This window comes from Hoplias malabaricus, chromosome 18, assembly GCF_029633855.1.
Source record: "Hoplias malabaricus isolate fHopMal1 chromosome 18, fHopMal1.hap1, whole genome shotgun sequence".
NCBI lineage: Eukaryota > Metazoa > Chordata > Actinopteri > Characiformes > Erythrinidae > Hoplias > Hoplias malabaricus.
Genome location: NC_089817.1, coordinates 12,867,129 through 12,890,675, shown reverse-complemented (window position 1 = coordinate 12,890,675; position 23,547 = coordinate 12,867,129). Strand labels below are relative to the sequence as shown.

At 38.5% G+C, this 23,547-nt stretch overlaps 5 protein-coding genes across 5 annotated transcripts; 4 read left to right on the top strand and 1 right to left on the bottom strand.

Annotated features, from left to right (window-relative positions):
* The first annotated feature begins 1 nt into the window (after position 1).
* On the top strand, positions 2 to 4,983 carry LOC136674639 (heat shock cognate 71 kDa protein-like). The gene is made up of 9 exons (XM_066650741.1): positions 2 to 122; positions 1,837 to 2,046; positions 2,200 to 2,405; positions 2,505 to 2,657; positions 2,739 to 3,294; positions 3,405 to 3,607; positions 3,710 to 3,908; positions 4,008 to 4,240; positions 4,345 to 4,983. The coding sequence occupies exons 2-9, from the start codon at positions 1,842 to 1,844 to the stop codon at positions 4,528 to 4,530; spliced, it is 1,941 nt and encodes a 646-aa protein (XP_066506838.1). The 5' UTR covers positions 2 to 122; positions 1,837 to 1,841; the 3' UTR covers positions 4,531 to 4,983.
* Positions 4,984 to 6,636: 1,653 nt separating this feature from the next.
* Positions 6,637 to 12,308, top strand: zpr1 (ZPR1 zinc finger). The gene is made up of 13 exons (XM_066651202.1): positions 6,637 to 6,924; positions 7,583 to 7,744; positions 8,073 to 8,163; positions 8,324 to 8,394; positions 8,550 to 8,636; positions 8,743 to 8,865; positions 9,440 to 9,566; positions 9,992 to 10,062; positions 10,176 to 10,265; positions 11,132 to 11,242; positions 11,329 to 11,418; positions 11,689 to 11,754; positions 11,855 to 12,308. The coding sequence occupies exons 1-13, from the start codon at positions 6,802 to 6,804 to the stop codon at positions 11,978 to 11,980; spliced, it is 1,338 nt and encodes a 445-aa protein (XP_066507299.1). The 5' UTR covers positions 6,637 to 6,801; the 3' UTR covers positions 11,981 to 12,308.
* A 432-nt stretch (positions 12,309 to 12,740) lies between these two features.
* h2ax1 (H2A.X variant histone family member 1) lies at positions 12,741 to 13,677 on the bottom strand. Its single transcript, XM_066650684.1, has one exon. The coding sequence runs from the start codon at positions 13,583 to 13,585 to the stop codon at positions 13,199 to 13,201; it is 387 nt and encodes a 128-aa protein (XP_066506781.1). The 5' UTR covers positions 13,586 to 13,677; the 3' UTR covers positions 12,741 to 13,198.
* A 174-nt stretch (positions 13,678 to 13,851) lies between these two features.
* On the top strand, positions 13,852 to 14,819 carry hist2h2l (histone 2, H2, like). Its single transcript, XM_066651208.1, has one exon. It carries the CDS (start codon positions 13,913 to 13,915, stop codon positions 14,291 to 14,293), a length of 381 nt encoding a protein of 126 aa, XP_066507305.1. The 5' UTR covers positions 13,852 to 13,912; the 3' UTR covers positions 14,294 to 14,819.
* A 2,659-nt stretch (positions 14,820 to 17,478) lies between these two features.
* si:ch73-261i21.5 (zona pellucida-like domain-containing protein 1) lies at positions 17,479 to 22,979 on the top strand. The gene is made up of 10 exons (XM_066650127.1): positions 17,479 to 17,572; positions 18,032 to 18,258; positions 18,734 to 18,918; positions 19,120 to 19,192; positions 19,327 to 19,424; positions 19,879 to 19,959; positions 20,292 to 20,463; positions 21,949 to 22,054; positions 22,456 to 22,479; positions 22,784 to 22,979. Exons 1-10 carry the CDS (start codon positions 17,479 to 17,481, stop codon positions 22,936 to 22,938), a joined length of 1,215 nt encoding a protein of 404 aa, XP_066506224.1. The 3' UTR covers positions 22,939 to 22,979.
* Positions 22,980 to 23,547: the final 568 nt, after the last annotated feature.

Genomic DNA, 23,547 nt, shown 5'->3' with positions numbered 1-23,547 from the left:
GCGAGGCGTGTCTCGTGATTCTGATTGGTTCTTGTCTGCCTCTTCAGCGCGTGCTCCCCGCAGTGCGTACACTTCTGAGACGGTGCAGACGTAAGAGCGCGCATACTGCAACATAGAATCAGGTAAAAAAAATACTTCTATTGCCCTACTGTCTGTTCTTATTTTTATGGTTAGCTTAATGAACGTTATCTTTTTTAATTTAAACAATGTGGGCTTTACGCTCATGAGATGGTGAGACGCTCTTGAGTGAGGCTGAATCTCAAATGGCTCCCAGCTCCCTATGTAGTGCACTGTGTGTAATCCTAGTGGAACTTTAAACGCTAGGATAAGCCCCTAGTTAATGAATGGATATAAATTGACCTTTTTTCTACGTAAAGCACTGCTAGAAGCCGTTACATCTACGTTCTGCATAGTCCAGTGCATAGGGAATCGGAAGCCATTTGAGATGTAGAATAAAAGTGGCAGGGATTTGCAGGAAGGCTTCGGCAGGGACGCAGAAAGTTCCAGAAAGAAAAGGTTAGCGTGTCTCACAATCAGAGGACTTATGAGTTAGATGTTTGCTGCATACGCAAAAATAAAAATCAAAGGAAAGAGCGCATTCCGCATATGTTATGAGTGATGCTTTAGGGAATGTTTTGCGACGTTTGGCCGGTGTGGATGCGGCGCGGAGAATGCCGCAGCCCGCCGTGTCCTTCAGATCCACGCACGGTGGGGGAGGGGGTGTTCTGTTCCGCTCCAGATGGCGACAGATCAGCCTCAAATCATCTTATGCACATGGTTCGTCACCGATCACGTTATCTCCAACCGGTTAAACGCCTATTCTGTGTGCCTCTTCCTTTGTGGTAACTGACCACTGTTTACTGTTATTACGGTTAAGTCTGACTGGGCTAAGGTTAGGTTTTCGTGTTAAAGTACATACCGAAGTGTATTTGTTTCTGTCCAAAATGTTCAGGAAGCCAAGAGCTGATTAATATTTAAAGGCAAGCCTTGCCCTCCCCTCCATAAGTGTAGAGTCACCAGAGAAGCCTGCCTTACAGAGGTATTGAATGACTTGACCATTTCATGCCTTTGGGGTAACACTGTATAATTTAACGACACCTGAGTTGTTTTGGGAAACATGATATTTCATAATTTAAGATACTTTTTTTTATAATGATAAACAGTAAGCTTATGCATATTTGATTTAGTTGATTATTGTACGTTACCCATTATTGTGCATGCTTGCCTTTGCATCATGCTCACCACCAAAGATGTTGACACTCTTGTCCATGTTTTCATATCATCCTGTCTGGAATATTGCAATTCCCTTCTGATTTACATCCCACAATATAAAAACAACAACAACAACAAAAAACACTCCATTTCAGTACGTTCCAAAGTTCAGCTGCCTTTAAAGTGTACTCACTCATGCCAGTCCTGTTTCTGTTAAACTGACTATCTCTCCCACAATGTATTCAGTTTTAACTCGTGTTAACATACAGAACCTTACATGTTTATCACCTCCTTAGCCAAATTCCTTCACCCCTACTCATTTTGAGACGCATAGGTCTGCTGCTGTTGCTGGTGTTCTGTCTTACCAAATGTACGCTGGTCACAGATCCTTTGGTGTCATGGCTCACTAACACTAGAACACAATGCCACAGCCTCTTCATTCTGTCTTTCATTGTGCTCCTTTAAAAACACAGCTTAAAACTGACCATATTTTCCACAATACCCCCCCCCCAAACACACACACACACACACACATATATAGGGACATTCCCAATGCTAGAGTACACCATGGAATGATGTTAATGCCACCAGATAAATGTGACTCATTGGTATTTTTCTTCCCAGGAACCATGTCAAAGGGAACTGCAGTTGGAATTGACTTGGGAACCACATACTCCTGTGTGGGCATCTTTCAGCATGGCAAAGTTGAAATTATTGCCAATGACCAAGGAAACAGGACCACACCAAGCTATGTGGCTTTTACTGACACAGAAAGGCTGATTGGTGATGCTGCAAAGAACCAGGTGGCTATGAACCCCACCAATACAATCTTTGGTGAGTGTACTGTTTGCTTAATGCCTGTTTCTTTCTAATGCCTAAAAATTCAGCAGAACTGAGCCCTGCTAATTGTAGATTATTTTGTAATAAATAGAATGCAATCAATGAAATAATTAGCAGTCACCAAACTGTGTAATCATCTTATTCCAGATGCCAAACGTTTGATCGGAAGAAGATTTGAAGATACTGTGGTTCAGTCAGACATGAAACACTGGCCTTTCAAGGTGATCAGTGATGGTGGAAGGCCCAAAGTTGAGGTAGAATATAAAGGAGAGATTAAAAACTTTTACCCAGAAGAGATCTCCTCCATGGTCTTAGTTAAGATGAAGGAGATTGCTGAGGCCTACCTTGGAAAAGTGAGTGTGTGGACAGAGACTTTTGCATGTTGTGTGCATGTGACATTTGTATTGTAGCCACTAAAGTTTATTTTCTAAACATGTTTTCATTTGTTTCAGTCTATCAATAATGCTGTTATAACAGTGCCAGCTTACTTCAATGACTCTCAGCGTCAAGCCACCAAAGATGCTGGCACAATCTCTGGTCTTAATGTGCTGCGAATAATTAATGAGCCTACTGCTGCTGCCATTGCATATGGCTTGGACAAGAAGGTTAGTAGAACATGCCCCATTTTAATCTTCCTTCACATAACTACCAGTTATTAAATACTAAAATTCTGCTTCATAATTTAGGTTGGTTCTGAGAGGAACGTCCTCATCTTTGACCTTGGTGGTGGCACCTTTGATGTATCCATCCTGACCATTGAGGATGGTATTTTTGAAGTGAAATCCACTGCTGGTGATACTCATTTGGGTGGGGAAGACTTTGACAACCGCATGGTGAACCACTTTATTGCTGAGTTCAAGCGGAAGTACAAGAAAGACATCAGTGACAACAAGAGAGCTGTTCGCCGTCTACGCACTGCTTGTGAGCGAGCCAAGCGCACCCTGTCCTCCAGCACTCAGGCCAGCATTGAGATCGACTCCCTCTATGAGGGCGTTGACTTCTATACCTCAATTACTAGAGCTCGTTTTGAGGAGCTCAATGCTGATCTCTTCCGTGGCACTTTGGACCCCGTTGAGAAGTCTCTGCGAGATGCAAAATTGGACAAATCTCAAATCCATGACATTGTCCTGGTTGGTGGCTCTACCCGTATCCCCAAGATCCAAAAGCTTCTCCAAGACTTCTTCAATGGCAAAGAACTGAACAAGAGCATCAACCCCGACGAGGCTGTGGCTTATGGAGCAGGTTGGTTAGAGCAGTACTTCCTATGTCTTGCCATTTTCGAAAGCAAATCATAGTAATAAGAACACATGACAATGCTAAAAAGACCCTAATTGTCATTCTTTTCATTTTAGCTGTTCAGGCTGCCATCCTCGCTGGTGATAAGTCTGAAAATGTTCAGGACCTGTTGCTGCTTGATGTCACTCCTCTTTCTCTTGGAATTGAGACAGCTGGGGGAGTCATGACAGCTCTGATCAAGCGTAACACCACCATTCCAACAAAGCAAACCCAGACTTTCACTACCTACTCAGACAACCAGCCCGGTGTGCTAATTCAGGTCAGAACTAGACTGTTGCAGTAGTAATTCATAGAATTCAACATGCAACAACAAACTAAGCTATATTTTTGCATTCCTGACTATATTTAAATATCCAAATAGGTGTATGAGGGTGAGCGTGCCATGACGAAGGACAACAACTTGCTGGGCAAGTTTGAGTTGACTGGAATCCCACCTGCTCCTCGTGGTGTTCCCCAGATTGAAGTCACATTTGATATTGATGCAAATGGCATCCTAAATGTCTCTGCTGTTGATAAGAGCACTGGAAAGGAGAACAAGATCACAATCACCAATGACAAGGGTATGTTGATGTACCTAGAACTAATCTACATATTGAAAAGTCTATTCAGTTCTATATCTATACATCAGTTCTATTTTCTCACCATATAATTATTAACAGGTCGTCTGAGCAAGGAGGATATTGAACGCATGGTGCAGGAGGCTGAGAAATACAAGGCAGAAGATGATGTGCAGCGCGAAAAGGTGTCTGCCAAGAATGGTCTGGAGTCCTATGCTTTCAACATGAAATCAACTGTTGAGGATGAGAAGCTACAGGGCAAGATCAGTGATGAGGACAAGCAGAAGATTCTGGAAAAATGCAATGAGATTATTAGCTGGCTTGACAAAAACCAGGTAACTACAGTAATGCAGTTCTAATGGCTTGGTATTCTTCAGGATTGTAAAAGTGTATTTGTCTTTAAATATGTGAAATACATTTTTTTTTTTTTGTTCCACAGACTGCTGAAAAGGAGGAATATGAGCATCAGCAGCAGGAGCTGGAGAAAGTCTGCAATCCCATTATTACCAAACTCTACCAGAGTGCTGGGGGAATGCCTGGTGGAATGCCAGGAGGATTTCCAGGAGCTGGCGGTGCGCCCTCTGGTGGTGGATCTTCCGGACCAACCATTGAAGAAGTAGATTAGGGACATATAATTTAATTAGTCTATTAAATATTTTGTGTTGATCCCAGTAGGCCTGATCTGTATGCAATGACATAGCACTATTTTATGATCACAAATGCACTTTAAAACAAAGCTGTATATTTATGAAGCCCCTCCACTCTTGAGTTGTGATGAATAATAAATATATCCCCAGCAGACACCTCTGCTTCCTTTTGTTCACTGTGTTGTAAGTGGGTGTTATAAAACTTAAATACAAATATTTAAATTGTTACGTGTTCAGAGGATAAACTGCCACAATTGTTTAGATAATCTGGGCACTTTGTCTCACAGATAGAACAATTACAGTGTATCCTACAAATGGTTCTAAAAAAAAAAGTAAGGCTACTATACATTTTTAAAAATGCATTCCTGTAAACTTGACATTACTAGAATCAGATAATGTCTCGAACTGGACAGTACTTTAAAAACCATGTTAAAGGCTCATCAAAAGTTTAATAAAAATAATTGCTATAGCATTCAACTGTGTCCCTGTGTAATGCACATGAAGGACTAAACCTTTCATCGCTCCTGTTCCTCTTCTAACCATGTGTATGATATGTTTATGAACAAAGGTGATTGTTTATCATCCTTCAAAATAGTCCACTTCATAATGTCAAAGTATTTTTATGAATATAATAGACAAATTAATCTTAATTTACTCCATTCATTCATTTATCTGTAAGCGCTTATCCAGTTCAGGGTCGCGGTGGGTCCAGAGCCTACCTGGAATCATTGGACGCAAGGTGGAAATACACCCTGGAGGGGACACACACACATTCACTCACACCTACGGACACTTTAGAGTCGCCAATCCACCTACCAACGTGTATTTTTGGACTGTGGGAGGAAATATAGTTTCATGTAAAAGCAAAGGTTCTCGGTCTTGAACATTTTATCTGGACGGCTGTCCCAAACGTAAGATAACACTCGTTTTAAAAATTGTGAACCAATTTTAGTAACAAGCTGTGTGGCAATGGGCAACCAGGTTTTGCTCTTCCCTATTGTGTCTTGCATCACCATTTTTTTTTTTTTGTCTCCTTACTTTTGGGACACCTTATACTAGCGCTATAGAACCACATACAAATTCTCCATTGAATGCAATACAAAAACAGGCTCTGTAGAGACCTCAAATCCATTGTACTAAGATTAACAGGGTGGCACGGTGGCGCAGCAGGTAGTGTCGCAGTCACACAGCTCCAGGGGCCTGGAGGTTGTTGGTTCGATTCCCGCTCCGGGTGACTGTCTGTGAGGAGTTGGTGTGTTCTCCCCGTGTCCGCGTGGGTTTCCTCCGGGTGCTCCAGTTTCCTCCCACAGTCCAAAAACACATGTTGCAGGTGTGTGTGTCTGTGTTGCCCTGTGAAGGACTGGCGTCCCCTCCAGGGTGTATTCCAGGTAGGCTCTGGACCCTAAATTGGATAAGCGGTTACAGATAATGAATGGATGGATAAGAGATTAACGCACCTAAACCTGAACCTGAACCTAAGTGTTGAAGTGCCATCTGCTGGAGTGTACCTGCAACTACATGTAAAATGGAACGGAAATGGAACGGAAAATCTGAATAAAACTTATCCTCCTACAGAAGGCACATGCGTCTGCAAATCTGCCATGTTAGTGACGTCATCACCACACACACATCACATCGTGGAAGCCGTTGGGTTGGTTATTAACCTACACAGTCATTAAACAAAGAGGAAAAAGAAATCTGGTGTTTATGTTTGTATTTCCAACATCAGGTGGAACTCATTCAAGGACTTCTTCGCGACATTTTTCCTATGACATAAAAATAATCTCTTTGCATATAATAAATGTAATATTTGTACTTTACCACTGCTTTAAAGTGAACGTTTAATAAAAAAAATTCTGCTGAATTAATAATATTAACTCCTGGATATCAAGTGTATTATGCTTATTATACTTAAAATAAGTGTTATAGCTAAGTAATATATTGTTTTAATCTAAGGTGTACTAACTAAATCGAGTTTACTGAAGTGAAAATGAAAATTGGTTTAAATTAAGCAGAGAGCTTATAACGATTGTGAATAAAGTAGTTAATCTTGGACTTTTATTTTGGCAGGCGGGCTCACCCTCGCCCTGGACTGTGCGGCGTGGTCTGGTGTATAGTGTACACGTGATTGGAGAGAGAAGGTTCCAGTAGAAACGCTTTTTTGAAGGTTCCTCCAGGTTCTAGAAAAACTTCAGACCGCTTCTTACGGTCAGTCACAGTCCAGTAGCCCTCTCTGAGTCTCGGTGAGAATGTCGGTGATCGGTGAGGAGCGCGTGCGGGGCGCCGGCGGAATGTTCGTTGAGATCAGTGCAGACGATCAAGACACTCAGCCGACAGAGATAGAGAGTCTGTGTATGAACTGTTACCAGAACGTGAGTCACTCTTATGGTGAAAAAGACCGTGCATTACATGCAGCGATCAGTCGTAACGTTTAAATTACCTCCTTGTTTTTAACACCTACTGTCAATTTTATCAGTTCCACCTATCATACAGAAAAAACAGTAGTTCTGTCATTAACTTTTTAGACTTTGTCAGCCCCGCTTCCTGTTCATTAATGGTCAACACCGAGTTTTTTAAACCTACAGTGTCACTGTGGAACATGGTGGGAAAAAAACCCAAAACTATCCATCCACTAGCATCCCGTGTCCACTTATAAAGGACCAGAATACGACCCACACAAACCTCTAAGCGACAGATGAGTTACTATCACTGACTTTAAGTCTACAAGGTGCACCAACAAGGCAGGTGTGTCTAACAGGTGTGCCACTCTAACAGAGTGAGTAGGCCTTATACTAGAACTATAACGTTCACCCATATGGTAAATGGAGCTGATAAAATGGACAGTGAGTAAAAAAGAAGGTACATTTTTGTTATGTCTAAAATAGATGGAAATGCACAAACACTGAAATATAGGTTAGACATAAAGACAACTGTAGATATAAAAAGAGAGTTGAATGAATGATTACAAAAGTGTGTGTATCCAAGTTTATCTGACTTATCCTTATTCTTACATTTTTCCCCTTTCTACAGGGTATCACCCGTCTACTCTTAACTAAAATTCCTTTCTTTAGGGAAATCATCATCAGCTCTTTTTCTTGTCCTCACTGCCATTGGAACAACACAGAAATACAGTCTGCAGGTCGTATTCAGGAGCAGGGTGTCTCCTATACCCTTAAAATAAAGTCTAAACAGGTGAGCCAAAGAGAGATAGAGCCTAAATAATACTATCTATACCCTAATGTAGTGATGCTTTCATTTGTCTTTTCATTTGTCCCATGTACCATTTTATTTCTCTGTAATATTTTGAAGCTAATCCTGCAGCAGTTCTTGCAGGATTTCATGACCATACTTACTTCCACTGCCTTAGCTTCACGAATCGAGAATTCTAAATTGTTTAATTCTTCTTCATAGCAAGATAGGTCTGAAAAGCCTATGAGTTGAGCTTTTTCATAATTGAAGTCATGTCTGATATATTCTAGTGAGTATTCCTCATCTGTATTTTATTATTTTACCATTTTAGGATATGAACCGTGAGGTTGTGAAAACAGACAGTGCCACTACCAGAATCCCTGAACTGGACTTTGAAATCCCTGCATTCACACAGAAAGGATGTAAGTATTAGTGAAGTATGAATAACTGCAGCCCAAACTGGACTGACAGATCCCCAGTGACACATTTTAAATAAAAAAATCAGTACAAGTAGTTGTGAAATATGCAATTTACCTTATCACTAGAGTGTGGTTTGTTGTAGCATTTACTCCTGTTTTTCAGCACTGTCCACAATTGAGGGACTTCTTAACAGAGCAGTAGCAGGATTACAACAAGATCAGCCAGTAAGACGGGTGTGTGCTTCTCTTAATATTTTCTGAGTTCAGTAGTGTTCAGTAGTATGAGAGTAACTATTAACATGGCATCTGAAGTGTACCCAGTAAAAGCATTTCTCTTTATTTTGCCCATGTTATTCTAATGTTCTCATGGTTTACGATTTTTTTCACAGGCAACTGATCCAGATGTAGCTGGCAAAATAGAACAATTTATTCAGAGACTGAATAAGTTGAAAGATGTGGAAGAAGAATTCACACTGGTAAAAAATAACCAAAATAAATGAAGTTGTTTATAAGAGTATGGTATGTGGGTCTGTCTTTGTTTTAACATCCTCTGTTCTTTCTTTGTGCTGCTGGCAATTCTAGATTATTGACGACCCTTCAGGGAACAGTTTTGTTGAAAACCCATTTGCACCACAGAAGGACCAATCACTCTCTGTGTCTTTCTACAAACGATCACCCGAGCAGAACGCTGCCCTCGGAATACAGGTGAGAATCACTGGAGATTACAAGGAATGACGTTTTTCTGATTAATCATTCAGATGTAAATAAAGTCATTGAGGGTTTTAATGTGTGATAGAACACATTGCAGATAATCATGCTTTATAAAAATGTTAATAATGATTATAAATGATTATTTATACATGTGTAAAACAATTTTGTTTGTTTTGTTTTTTGATTTCTGAGAGAATTTTTCCTGGGGAGCTTTTTATAAACAATTACACCAATGCAACTTGTAAAAAGACTGGATCAGTGCTTTGGTCATGGGTCATGGTATATGTTTTTTTGAGATTTACAGAGACTGGCAATAGCTTAATCCTGTATCAGCCTGTGTTTGGAATTGAGGTAGTAGTTACTTCATAAATCCTAATTTAATCCTGGATTCATGTGAAATAATCCTGAATTAAGTTACAGTGTGGATGTTTTCCAAAAAACTCCATAGTTATGTTCTTTAAAAATATATATGCACATAAGACCAAAGTTTATGCTTATACTGTAGATTTTAGCTTTGGATTTCTGTGCCTAGGGTTAACTGTAAGCCTCTCTCTACTTTCCTTTTCAGGACACAGATCCAATGTCAGAAGAAAAGCCTGGTAATGATCTGGAGACTATGAGGAATGAGGTCCTTGTGTTTAACACCAACTGCCCAGAGTGCAACGCTCCCGCTTCTACAAACATGAAACTTGTCCGTATCTTTAAAACAGGGGTCTTCAAACTACAGCCTGCTGTTCATACATGGCCCACATGCTGTTTTTGGCCAAGGAGAGACTGTATGGACATGTCTCTATACCAATCCAGTAACTACTGCATTCTTGCAATCATTTTGGATAAAAAATGACCATAAAACAGTCTGTCATTGTCTAGTCTGTGTGGTACAAACAGTTAAGATCTCTGCTTCGAGTCGGTGACAGACTGTGGCTGTAAGAAGAGCTCTTTAGAAGTTTCCCCAGTGCGCTCACACACGTGTACCTTAAAACTCAATGTAGATTCGTAAGTGCAGTGAAGTGTCATCCACAGTCACTTTACATTTTCAATATATTGTGACTTTAATCTCAAAATATTATCTCTATATTTATAAATGCTCTGTGAGATTTACTCCTTTACTCCCAGTCAGAAATCCCACATTTCAAAGAAGTCATTATCATGGCCACTAACTGTGACAGCTGTGGACATCGAACTAATGAGGTCTATATTGTTATCATTTTAATACTATTTCAGCGGTACAATATGAAGGCCCTTTGGGCCTATTCTTAATACTATTAAAATGTTATGGTCTAAAACTTTCTTTATTTGAAAAGGTGAAATCTGGGGGTGCTACAGAAGAGATGGGGACCAAAATTACTCTTCACCTCACAGATGTTACCGACATGTCTAGAGACCTGCTGAAGGTATTTTCTGTACAATCTCTTTAGCTTCATTACTGTTTTGTCATATTTTTACATCAGTTTACACCATAAATTCCTGTCTGTGGCTTCATCAGGGCACAGGAAAACATACAAAACTTGCTTAAAAACAACATTCATGAATGTAATGATAAAAATCTTTTTTAAAATGTGTGTTTCCTCACTGTTTGCTAGCTCTCCAGTCTGTAACTGTGTGCTAGAAACTGGTCTAATGCGTTAATATAATCCTAGTCCCAGTAAATGAGTAGAGAATATCTAGCTGGCTTGGTCAGATATGCTAGGCTTGCTCACGGCAGAGAAAACGGCAAAGAGATCTCCAAATGTTGAAAATCATGAAAGGAGATGAGGATATATAGGTGGGATACATTGACTTACATTTGCTGTTTCAGATTATTTAGGTAGAAACCCACTCTGAATTCAGGATAATGCTTACTGCATGAAAGTCAACATAGACTGAAAGTACTATAAAATGTAAAAAGTTTCAACCATGTTTCTGTGGTAATTTAAAAAGTTTTTTTTTTTTTCTTTTTTCAACATTAAAAGATGAAGAGCTTCTGAATGTAAACAAACCAGAGAGAACTGCAGTTTCCAAGAATAGTTTACATTGCATTTAAATATGGAATACAATGAAAATTCAGTTAAAAAAATATATAATTATTGTTTTATATTACAGGAACATGTGTAGACTTCCCCTTTCTATACATAACATAAATGTAAACGGTAGTTACTGAATGTTGTCTATAAATGTAAATGTTAAGTTTACAATAACTGCTGTTGAAGGTGAAAGCTCTGTAAAGTTAATGTTGTAAGTAAATTCTGTTTTCTAAATGATGAGCTGTGTTTGTGTACAGTCAGAAACATGTAGCGTGCTCATCCCAGAGCTTGAGTTTGAGTTGGGCATGGCAGCATTAGGAGGAAAGTTCACTACACTTGAAGGCCTTCTCAAGGACATTAAAGATCTGGTGAGTGACTGTAGGACTGTGTTCACACATTTATTTGATGGTGACAAAAATACCACTTATTCCTGTTTTTTAAATTGTAATATCAGGTTGTAATGAAAAATCCCTTCATCTGTGGAGACAGCTCCTCTACAGACACAAGTGAGAAACTGGAACTTTTCGGGAAAAAGATTGACAAGGTATGAAACGCTTTCCATTTATTAACCTTCAAGAGGTTTTGTCAACTGTTGGTGTATGTTTAAGTCCTGGAACAGCCAGCATTTACTCATAAACCTAAACGCTAAAACCATGTTGTGGTAGTTCACTCTGTACACACTGATGTACAAAACTTTGCGTCAGACGTGTGTCCATTTTAATTTTTAGAACCTGCCCTCACGATTTTTGTTGATGTACCAACCATGGTGTAGCATGTAATGCAAACTGTCCTGTGACATTGTCTGTGTATCAAGATAATGGCTGGAGAAATGGATGTCCACATTATCCTGGACGACCCAGCTGGGAATAGTTATCTGCAGGTAAGGTCTTATTTACGTTAACATATTCATAGATTATCGTTGAGACTTTTTTTTTTTTTAATGAATTAGGCTAAAAAACAGGCCTTCTCTCTCTTTCTAGAATGTCTATGCCCCAGATGATGATCCTGAGATGAAGACTGAGAAGTACACGCGAACATTTGAGCAAAATGAAGAATTGGGACTGAACGACATGAAGACAGAGGGTTATGGCGAGACCCAGAATTAGAAATATGAGTTGTATAACAGCTGAGACTTAGTCTTGTTCTGTTTACTGTTGCCTGCAATCTGACAAAGTTATACTAAGAACACACTATTCCAGCATGTGAAAAAGAATGCCAGCAACTCCTTAACCTTTTTCAGTTATTGCCAAGTGGTCCAGGGTTTCTTTGCTGACAGGGTTAGGGTTATAAATTATTATTTTGAATACAGTGCCCTGTGATTAAAATGCAGTGTAACAACCAAGTTGTTAAGTATGGGGTTGTAAACTATTTAAAATACTTTTTTTGTGGTTATGATGTACTATGTTTTCCTTTAAAGTCAATAAATCACTATACAGTGTGAAATTAATGGTATGAACGTTTGCATTATTATTCTGAAGTGTCACATTGAATGACAAATGTTGACAAAGCACCATCACCACGTTTAAAACAGCCATCAGAAACTGATTATTGATCTTTAAGAAGCATAACAGAATTCATCTATACATGTTCAGCTCTTAATGACGCCCTGGTTGTGAGTAAATTTAACTGTCTCCTCCTCCCACTGTTAAATGACAGTGAAGAGTATAACTCCAGGCCTGCTCCTATGTAATTACTCTACATTAAGACTGGCATGGTCATAAACAACCTTAATGAATTTTTCGTTCCATCTTAAACGGCGCCAGAATATATCTGCTGCTATTTTTAAGATGGAAGAGAAAACCAGAGGCCAACTCGAGCAGCTCCTGCGGTACTGTACAGCTCCGAAAAAGAGACGAATTCACTGTCTTTGTGCCTTAGGCCTTGAACATTTATTGAAACAAAACATTAAAATAGCGGGAGAAAATGAAACATGGTTCATGTGTAATTAACAGCTTGTGACAAAGACGACGTAACACCCATTGGTCAATAAACTGCGAACAATGCCGTTTGCAGACGTCCACCCCGCATCCAACATCTTTTGTTTTCAAACGGCAAGTTAAAAGGTGTCCCTTGGCCATTTTTGGCCAGTGGTGGTTTTAGTGCTCGGCTTGCCTCTTCGCGTTTTGCCTTTTAATACACAAGGAACTGTCCAAGAAACATCAAGAGCGAAAATTCAATTCAAAGTGTACACGAAGCATGTTTAGTTTTCGTGGAACAAACACAATGCAGCGCAAGAGTAAGAACAACAAACACTTCTCGGACTCAAAATGGTGGCTCCTTACAGAGCCGTTATGTATTCAGTGTCCTCGGTTCACAAAAGCCGATTACTTGCTCTTTGCGGGTTTCTCGGTTTTCTTGGGCAGGAGAACAGCCTGGATGTTTGGCAGCACTCCTCCCTGGGCGATAGTAACGCCACCCAAAAGTTTATTCAGCTCCTCGTCGTTGCGGACGGCGAGCTGCAGGTGGCGAGGGATGATCCTAGTTTTCTTGTTGTCTCTCGCCGCATTTCCAGCCAACTCCAGGATCTCAGCGGTCAGATACTCCAGCACCGCGGCCAGATACACCGGAGCCCCGGCGCCCACGCGCTCCGCATAATTCCCTTTGCGTAACAGTCTGTGGACACGACCGACGGGAAACTGCAGCCCAGCTCTCGAGGAACGAGACTTGGCTTTGGCCCGGGCTTTTCCTCCGGTTTTCCCTCTGCCAGACATGTCTGAATCACCAACGAGAGCTTTCACAAACACGTAGAAATGCTTTATTTATCGTTTCAATAGCGGCCAGAGACGTTAACAACAGTGATGTAAGCAGGGTTTGGTACTTATACCCCAATCCCTGTCCTGATTGGTTGCACCGAATCTTTCCTAGGCGACCAATCACTGCGCACGGTATGTGGTACGACACGAGAGCAACTGCCAACGGGTGTTTAGTCTGACGTTACTCTCATTTACATACCAACTCTATAAATGAAGGACAGAGCCTAGCGCTTTAAAGTCCAAGTGTCGGAGATCTGACGTGTGTTGGATTGAAAGAAATTAAAGATGCCCGAACCTGCGAAATCAGCCCCTGCCCCTAAGAAGGGCTCCAAAAAGGCTGTGACGAAGACGCAGAAGAAGGGCGATAAGAAAAGGCGCAAGACCAGGAAAGAAAGTTATGCCATTTATGTGTACAAAGTGTTGAAACAGGTCCACCCGGACACTGGCATTTCTTCCAAGGCTATGGGCATTATGAATTCTTTTGTGAATGACATCTTCGAGCGCATTGCCGGAGAAGCCTCTCGCCTTGCCCACTACAACAAGCGCTCCACCATCACTTCCAGAGAGATTCAGACCGCTGTGCGTCTGCTTTTGCCCGGAGAGCTAGCAAAGCACGCAGTTTCCGAGGGCACCAAGGCCGTGACGAAGTACACGAGCTCGAAGTGAAAGTGCGAGCACAAAATCATGGACGTGAGCGTGAGAACTGCCTCTGTTTCTGTGGAGGGGAAAAGACTGGAGAGATGTGCTGTGGTTCGATATCGCATGTTAACTCCGGAGGGATTCGTGTTTGTCTTGCGCAAATTACAGCCTGAAGGGACGTTATAAACAACACTGTCTATCAGACTTCTGCCTGTTTTACTGTTTTTATTTTTCTAAGCCTTGGGAGTTGCTGTCCTTTTCATTGTTATGGCCAAAATTCTGTTGAGTGTCTGTCTTAATCCAGAACATTGTTTTGCATGTGTGAATGTTTGGTTTTTGGCAAATCTCTTGCTGTAACCCAAGATAAAGGGGGAGTGGGATAAAATAACACGATGTGGTTCCATCCTAAAAGTGATGTGAAATAACGAATTAATTACTGTGTAGAAGAAAACAGTGTCTTATTAAAGAACATTAAAAATGATCTTGTCCAAATCAAAACAAAGAAATAAACACATTTGTTCACGTCAACACCACCTCCTTCGTGACGTCTGTCATCATTGTGTTATGTGATAATGCCTAATGTAATAGGAAGAGTTTTTAAAATGAAAACACTTTGAATCTTGTGCTCCTAAGGTGTCAAAGAATCGGGAGGATTGTACTCAAGCAAGTGCAATTCTCTTGTATGTTATGGTATTAATTTCCTCAGATTGTGTTACCCAGGGACAATAACGTGGAGAAGATTGGGTTATGGTTTGTAAAATATTAAAACTCGTGTCCTCAGGAGGTGGAAGCTCACAAGCCAATCAGACAGTGTAATATCTCAGGTTCATGTACTTTGAAAATGATGACCTCATTACCTTTATTTGTAGGTGGTGTCAGATCTACAGAAGTAGTAAACTCAGTTTAGTCTTGTATGCTCTAAGAGAATCAACTATGTTCTTTTTATGAAATTTGTGTGAGTTTTGTCTAGAAGTCATTTCTATTGGTGAATTCATCATCACATTTTCACACAATATGGACAGCTTCTGTGTTCAAATAATGTAAGCTAAAAAATAAACAAAAATGGAGATGCAGGTTTATATAGAGTATTAGTCAGTTTTGTATGTTTATAAGTGCATAATTACCTTTTTTATACTTAAGAAAGATTTAACAAAACAAACAGATACTACATAAAAGTTAGACTTAGAAAGTCATTTTATGAGTTTAAAGGGAACATATGCATCAAATTGTTTGTCTCTTGGGGATTTTAATAAATGACGTTGATCCAATCTTCTAAAGCAGATCCTTTGGTTTGAAAGAGGGTGTTATCTCTGTTTGTGTGACACTCTGAAACAAATAAAACAAGCACACCTCATAAACTGGGCATTGTCATTAGAGATACAATATAAAACCTCCCAATATTTCCCATTTTTCTTTGGCTTGACTGGATAGACGTTAGCTCCCAAAGTGGGTTAGAGTAACAGTAATGTTATTCAGCATTACAGGGGAAACTGTAGGAGCAGTAAAATGTAATGGGAGATAATTACAGATATATGGAGTACTGATAACACCAAGGTCAAGCTACGAAAATGCAGAAGTTTATTTCTCAGTGCACATGAAGTGAGAAAAGGGACTTGTACATGTCACAAAACTGTCTCAAGGAAATTATAAAGGTTATACATAAAATGTAATAGCGTAAAGATACATACAGATAAACAAAACTTATTTCATTCGTTTAATGTTTAGAGAAATTTATTTACAGTTCCATTTGAGCTCAGTGTTCACTGATGTTCAGAGTCATAATATGAAAATAATAAATTAAAACAATAATACAGGGTCTGCATTCACCATGTCCCTGATCAGACTGAAACAATTACAGAAGATGAATTAATTATAGAAATGGTTAATTATTTACACTGGAAATTATTTATTTATATGATGTTATATGCGGATTATAGCAAACATCATAATATATATTAATATGTAATGTTATATGGTAATGTGTTTATTCCACACACACACACACACACACACACACACATATATATATATAATTTTTATTTTCTTGTAATTTTTGTTATCGATGTTGCGATTTTGTTTTTACAAAAATAGTCAGAACAAAATGTGAATCACTCAAATGTATTCTTGGTTCAACAGGTTTAGCAAATATGTAATATATATATTTTTAACACAATCAAGTGCCAGCCAAATAAAACCAGAATATGGACAGAAAGCCTAATGTTCATCTTGTTCTCCTCGCTTTCTTTGCCTCCTGTTCACTCCTAACCTCTTGTTTTGTTGCTGTGACCCATTCCACTCTTTCACACCTGCTCACAGAGGAGGAGGCCAGTATAAATAGTGAGCGTCATATGAGGAGAAGGTGACAAATAGAGGCACAGACGGGCAAGGAGACAGAGGACATTCTCAAAAGGTAACTCAATAAAAATTGCTCTTTGGTTTGGACATGCAAATAACAACAAGAAATCTCCAAAAAACTTTCTGAAGTGTGCTGAATGCTATATATTTTTAGAGGATTTACATTGTGAAAAACTTACACATTGTGTTTTTATTGTTACATCGTTATAAAATGGGTAGTATCAAATAGAACAGTATATAACATGCCATCACTGCCCAGTCAAAAAATTGTATCTCCAAAATAGCAACTTTACAGGAGAAGGAAAAAAATGGGTGGCAGTGGTGCAGCAGGTAGAGATTGTGGGTTAAAGTCCCGCTCCGGGTGACTGTGAGGACTTTAATGTGTTATCCCTGTGTCTGTGTGGGTTTCCTCCGGGTGCTCCGGTTTCCTACTTTTCCTAAAGTTCTTTTGGTCCATTCATCATGAAACTTTTACACAACGTGAAGGACAGCTGCTGCTTTCACATGTTGTAGTAAGCTAACAATCGACAAAAGTGGAGATATATATTTTTGATTGGATAGTGATGAATAAATATGTAAATTCATTAAGGGATATTTACCTGGATGAAAAAGAAAGACAAAAAAGTTTAAAAAGTTATATATATTTTAATATATATGTTATATATAAAGCATCAGGTACATTTTAAAAAGAATTATAAGAAATTATAAACATTATATTATAATTATTATAATATATTAATTTTATAATGAATGGAAATTAACATGTAATTTATCAAAATAACTGTGAGTATTAACTGCAAGGAGCTGAAGTTGATAGTATGTATGACGTGTGGGATTTCCCCTGCAGCCAGAACACAATGTGGTTGATTCTCCTTCTGTATCAGCTTGGCCTGATTCTTTACAGCCGTGCTCAGAATCTCTGCAGCACACACCCTACATTCAGAGCACCAGGTTAGTCAAACACACACACATACACACACATCCCACTCCATTGTCCACATGCTGATACTTCTTCACCTGCCTCCTCCCTTCCAGCTCCCCTTTCACTTCTTTACACACCAACAACCGAGTCAGGACCACCCTGCAACCTGATAAGCATATTTACTTCAGAACTGTGTGTGTCTGTACATGTGCGTGAGAAATTGTCCCGGCTCACGTTTCTTTTTACATGATATACTTTTAACAACAACGATTTCAAGTCCAGGGTTCATCTTTTGGTGAATCTTTTTATGTAATTTCCCAGAAACAGAAAAATAGTTTGTAAATTTTTATTGTTGCTCAGTGCAGAGTGAGTTGCTGCTTTGCCTCAGTACTTTTCGTGTAGGCTTCAAACACACCATGACCCTGATCAGGAAGAAGTGTTTACAGAAGGTGAATGAGTGAATGGATGTTATTGTTTGTATTTCACAGCCAACTCTGATATCACAGTCTTCTGCGGCTCACACAGGATAGAACTGCGCATTCTGCTGTGTCCCATCTATTTCAGTGGATATAACGAATCACTAATGGCTCTGAATGACATCTTCTACAAACCTGAGTGCATGGGTACGCCAGTGTGGACAATGGACCCCCCCATACTCAGATTTGTCTTCGACCTCACAGAGGAAGCTATTTCTGTCTGTGCTAGCAGTATAAAGGTGATCACATACTTTTATATTGAGATCAGCCATCAGCTTTACATTACATTTGAAGACTTTCTGAGTCTGCTTCCGAAGTTAGAATAGAACAGAACAGAATTAATAGTCTATAGAATATATAGTTCATAGAAATTTTGAATCATGTTGAAATTTCTAGACTAAAATTCTTTAGAAAGAAGCTCTAAAGATCTGAAAATAATTCAGTAGATAGTTTTGAAACAGTTTGAAGAATATATATATATATATATAAATATATATATATATATAAATCAGTGCTAATGTATGTTCTAAAATATTCTACAACAATAGACCCAGGATTGTACTTTGTCAAAGAAAACATATTAAAATAAATAGACAAACAGCCCAAAAATGTAAGATTAAGGGAAATTTGTGATTATAATAATAATAATAATAATAAAATATGTTTGTACTACATAGACACTAACTGATTTCAGCTTCTGTTTATGTTCAACAGATCTCTCAGATGGTGGGGACAGGGATCTTCTCAGATTATTCCAATGTCCAGTTTGTCAACATCTCAGGGATGGTCAACTCTATGGGCCCCTTTTCTGGAATCATCACATATCGCTCAGAGATAATTTATCTGTTTTCCTGCAGCTACCCACTACAGTATCTGATTAATAACACAGAAACCAGTGTGTAAGTCCTCCACCAGCACTTCCAACCTTTAGTGACAAACTGTAAGAATTGCTTTATCACTTTAAAAACTCAGTGATGTCACTGAGCTGTTTTCACACCAAGAACTAGTCAAATAATAATAATAATAATAATAATAATAATAATAATAAAATTAATAATAATAATAATAACAACCATGCAACTGTATGTTTCCTTAAACAGATCAGGAGTGAGCCTGGCTGTTATGGACAGTAATGGCAGTTTCATTAGTACTCTAAACATGCAGCTTTTTCAGGTGCTTTTTCATTGCTTCTATAATTTCATAATGTTGTGTAACCTTATGAGCTTAAGCAAATCTACAGTAAGTAAAAGTCTAATAGATAGGATGCAGAAACAATATCTCAACGTCTGTTCATCTCTGAATTTAAGGACAACACATATACAACTCCACTCCAGATACCACCAACAGGACTTCAGCTTAAAACCAGGATTTATGTGGAGGTTCGGGCCACCAATCTCACAACAAGGTGGGCTACACTAAGCCGTGCAAAGCAGCAATTTTCAGTTAAAATGGCCATTAGTATTCAATGTATTATAAAAGGTACAGGAAAATCAAAGGTTTTCAAACTTAAATTTTAATTTGTCCTCAGTATCATTGAAACTATTTGTGATTATTACTTTGATTGTGATAAGCTGAGAATGTGTCCAGACTGAAATGGGTCCATAAAATATTTTAAAAAGAAATACAACACACGCTAATTAGCAAGCCACTTACACGATATAACAAGTTTATTTAAGCATTTGTAAACATGCCACAGGATATATATTTTTTGACCCTGAACTGGATAAGCGGTTACAGATAATCAATGAATAAAAAAAAAGATTCTAATTTTAAGTACTTAGAGAATTTTATTTAACTAATAAACCAAAAACACTGCTTTGCATTCTTAATAATTATTACATTTTCATTTCTGATGTTAGGTTCAATGTGCTGCTGGACCGATGTTTTGCCACCACCAGCCCTTACCTTTTTGACAGTATATACTACGATCTCTTCATTGGGTAAATACAGTCTTTGAAGAATGTTTGAAGAATAATATAAGGATCTTATTGAAATAAATTAATTTCACCAGACGTGGAAACGTTTTAATGTTTAATTAGTAGTTTTGTTTATCTAATAAACTTTTTAGCAACTGTTTGAACTAGTCACCGACACGTGTCACAGCAGTGCTGAGATTGATTAATCACCCAGATAATACCAGCTCTTATTACATTGTTATATTATTATAATACAATTTCTTTTTATGTTTGGTTGCCATGTGTATAAAAAAAATCACCAGCAAAAGACAAAGAAACAGCTTTCAGTCCTGATGATATTCCGCTCCTTGCCTCAGGTGTAATCGTGACAGTCAGACAGTGATGGGACCTAATGGTGTAGGTCAAGATGCTCGCTTCTCCTTTGAGGCTTTTCGTTTTGTGGAGCACAGGAACCAGACCATCTCCACCTTCTATCTGCATTGTGCCACCAGACTCTGTGACAGAACCATATGCGATACTCTTCACCCAGTAAGTTCAACTTTATAAGATATGTTTCATTCTACAAAAATGCATGCAGAGGAATGATGTAACTGTAACAGGCTGCTTTATTAAATGTATAAGAATACATAGGAATAATAGTAGCAAATTAGTGCTGAGGGAGAGTCTTAATTCTTAAAAAAAAGTCTCAACTGTCTAAAGAAACAACTGTGTATCTAGAATTTTTTTTATTATTATTCTTTTCAGTCAGACTTTTCTTATTCAGTTTGGTCATGCCTAAAATGCTAATAATACTAAAGCAATAATGTTCAGCAAGAGAAATGTTGCAAATAGACAGCAAAGATACCCTGAAATAACAGATTTTCATGCTAAATTGCAAATATTGTAAGAAAAAACACAACTAAAATAAATACAAAATTAAATACAGTTTGATGGTGTCAAATGGTGCCTACTTAGTAGTTCACTGGATATTGAGAAAGTTAATAAAAGTTGCTTCTCCAGCTGTAAGTGGTTGCTTACACCTTTAATCAAGCCATAGACAGACATTTTTTGGCAGGGGTTCAAGACAGGTGCAACAATAACATAATAAACCATAACTTTATGAACACGAATCAGACTTTAATTCATGTCTAATCATTGGCCGTATAATTGTTTGCTTTTTGATCATCTGTGACATTTCACATATCTGAAGTCAGGAGTCCAAAAGAGAACAATTGGCTTTGCTCTGTGAATAGTTGGGATGCCCCATTTTCTTCGGTCATCACACAAGGGCAGTGTTAGTGAGTGTGTGTGTCTGTCAGCAGATTTGATAGATCTGGGCAATTAGTGTCCTCCTACAGTAGGTTTAAGGGGTTGCATTACATTACCGGCAGTTCTAAAGAAGTAAGAGATACAGGCTAGCTTTGCATCTCTTGGAGAAAGCACATGTATCCCTTCACCAAGTGTGATTTATTATTTCCTAGCTATCAAGTGGAATTGATGATGGCTAATAATTGGGGAGGAAAACTTAGGTAAACAAATGAAAGATTTCCAGCATACAGGCTACGTACTCTTACTAGAATTTGTGCTGTTTTTCATTCTTTACAGACAAAATAATCATGTTCCAAGACAAGTCGAATGTAGTGTTAGGAATCCCAGTGTCTCTTGTAAACACCCTAAAAATGCAGCTGCTTGTGAATATGAGCTATAAATAAAATCATACACTCACTTAGAGCTCTCTTGAAACTCGTGGTCTTGTTAATAGCTCCCCCAAGGAAAAAAAATCTATCCCCCCTTACAACTTACTGTTTGGTTGTTCATGGTCAAAGAAATTTTGGAATGTTATCTGTTTGTTTTCCATTGCTGTGGTATATGCATCCGTGTCAAGTCTGAGTTATTCAAGTGAAATCTTCACTTTGTACTTGTAGTAAATTATAAATTAATAAAATATTCAAACAACAAATCCACCAAAGGGCTATGGTGGTTAGGCAAGTGTGAATGTATTATGTTAATCAATGTTAAATCCTCTTTACACAGAATTGCACTAACAGAAAAAAAAGGGCAGTAGAATCTAATTATGACACCACAGTGAGTGACAGGGCTACAGTTACTTCTGGACCCATCATGACCAGAGTGGACAATGGTGAGATTCACCTTCACTTACATACCATATCCCAGTGTTTCCTCTGGATGCTCTGATTTTGTCTTAAAATCCAGAATGACATGTTAGTAATTAGATTAGCCATGCAAAAGTGTCTGTAGGTGTGAATGTGTGAGTGAATGTGTAAGTGTGTGGTGCCCGAAGATGGACTGGCACCTTGTCCAGGGTGTGTTCCTGCTTTGCACCCAGTGATTCTGTGTAGGCTGCGGCCCCACTTGCTCCTTTAAACAAGGTGACATGGTTGAAGAAAACGAATGAACGAATGAATGCATCAATAAGTGTATGAATGATTTTAACACACATTTTTACACTAATCATGTTTGTAAAGAAAACTGTCCAGTGATGTTGAGAAATAATAGTGGATCATATTTCTCTTCTTGCAGGTGTGGAGGCACCTGTTTCAGGAGGTATGTGTCTGTGGGTGTCTGGGTTTGAGTGATGTACACAGGCATTCAGCTATTTATTCATGTTTTGAAAATGAATGTTTAAACTTGTGTTATTATTTCCTTAATTTCCTTATATGTTTGTTTAAATCCTTACTTTATCCAGTGCATGCATTAATCAATTAATGCAGAAAATGCATTTGAACAGCTGCAACAATAAATTATATTAAATGTAATGATGAAACAATAACACAGTATGATAATTCAGAGACAATGGCTTGTAGCTTGGCTTTTATTTATTTATTTTTTGTTTGTGGCTTCTGTGCAGTGAGTCACAAGAGGAACAACACAGTGTTTGGGGTTTCAGTAGTTGTTGGAATGCTGGGCACACTCTGCATCACACTCCTGGCTGTTATCATCCATCGGTGGAACAGGGACAAATCCCCCACCAGTGAGAAGGGCTGCTTCTTCCTGAAACGCTGAATTGGACTCAATTCTCATTCGCATAAGGGTGAACATGACTATATGGATATTATAAGGACTACAGGATCACATATTGTGTCTTCCAGGACATTGTTCTACTGAACTGATTTGTGCTTTGGTGAGTAAATTCAACTGATGTATTAATTTAGTTTTACAGGGTTTGACATTGCTTATAAATGAGCTGATATGATGAGGGAAGTGTTTCTATAATATTCTATCATTTATCTGCAATGGTATTGTCAAAAAAACAAGCATCTCTAAAGGTGAAGGCAAAATGTACTTTTCATTTAAATGGAAGTTTAAAAATAATTTGATTCCAAAGAATATATATCCTAAAGAATGATATTGGTCCCTTCATCACAAAATATTTAACTGCAAAAGATAACAGATGTAATCTAATTATGTAGAAAACAGACAGTGAGAAATGATTAATTCCCAATTCCAGTTTATAAGAATTAAAAGAATACTCCTGTGTTTTTCAACCTATTTCTATCAGCTGTATTTAGGCACAACATTGGATCAGCACATTGTTTTTATTTGAAAGTTCTCTGAGTACTTATGACAAAGTGTTATCTTGGTATTCAGTCTTTGTATGCAGCAGATGAAGCT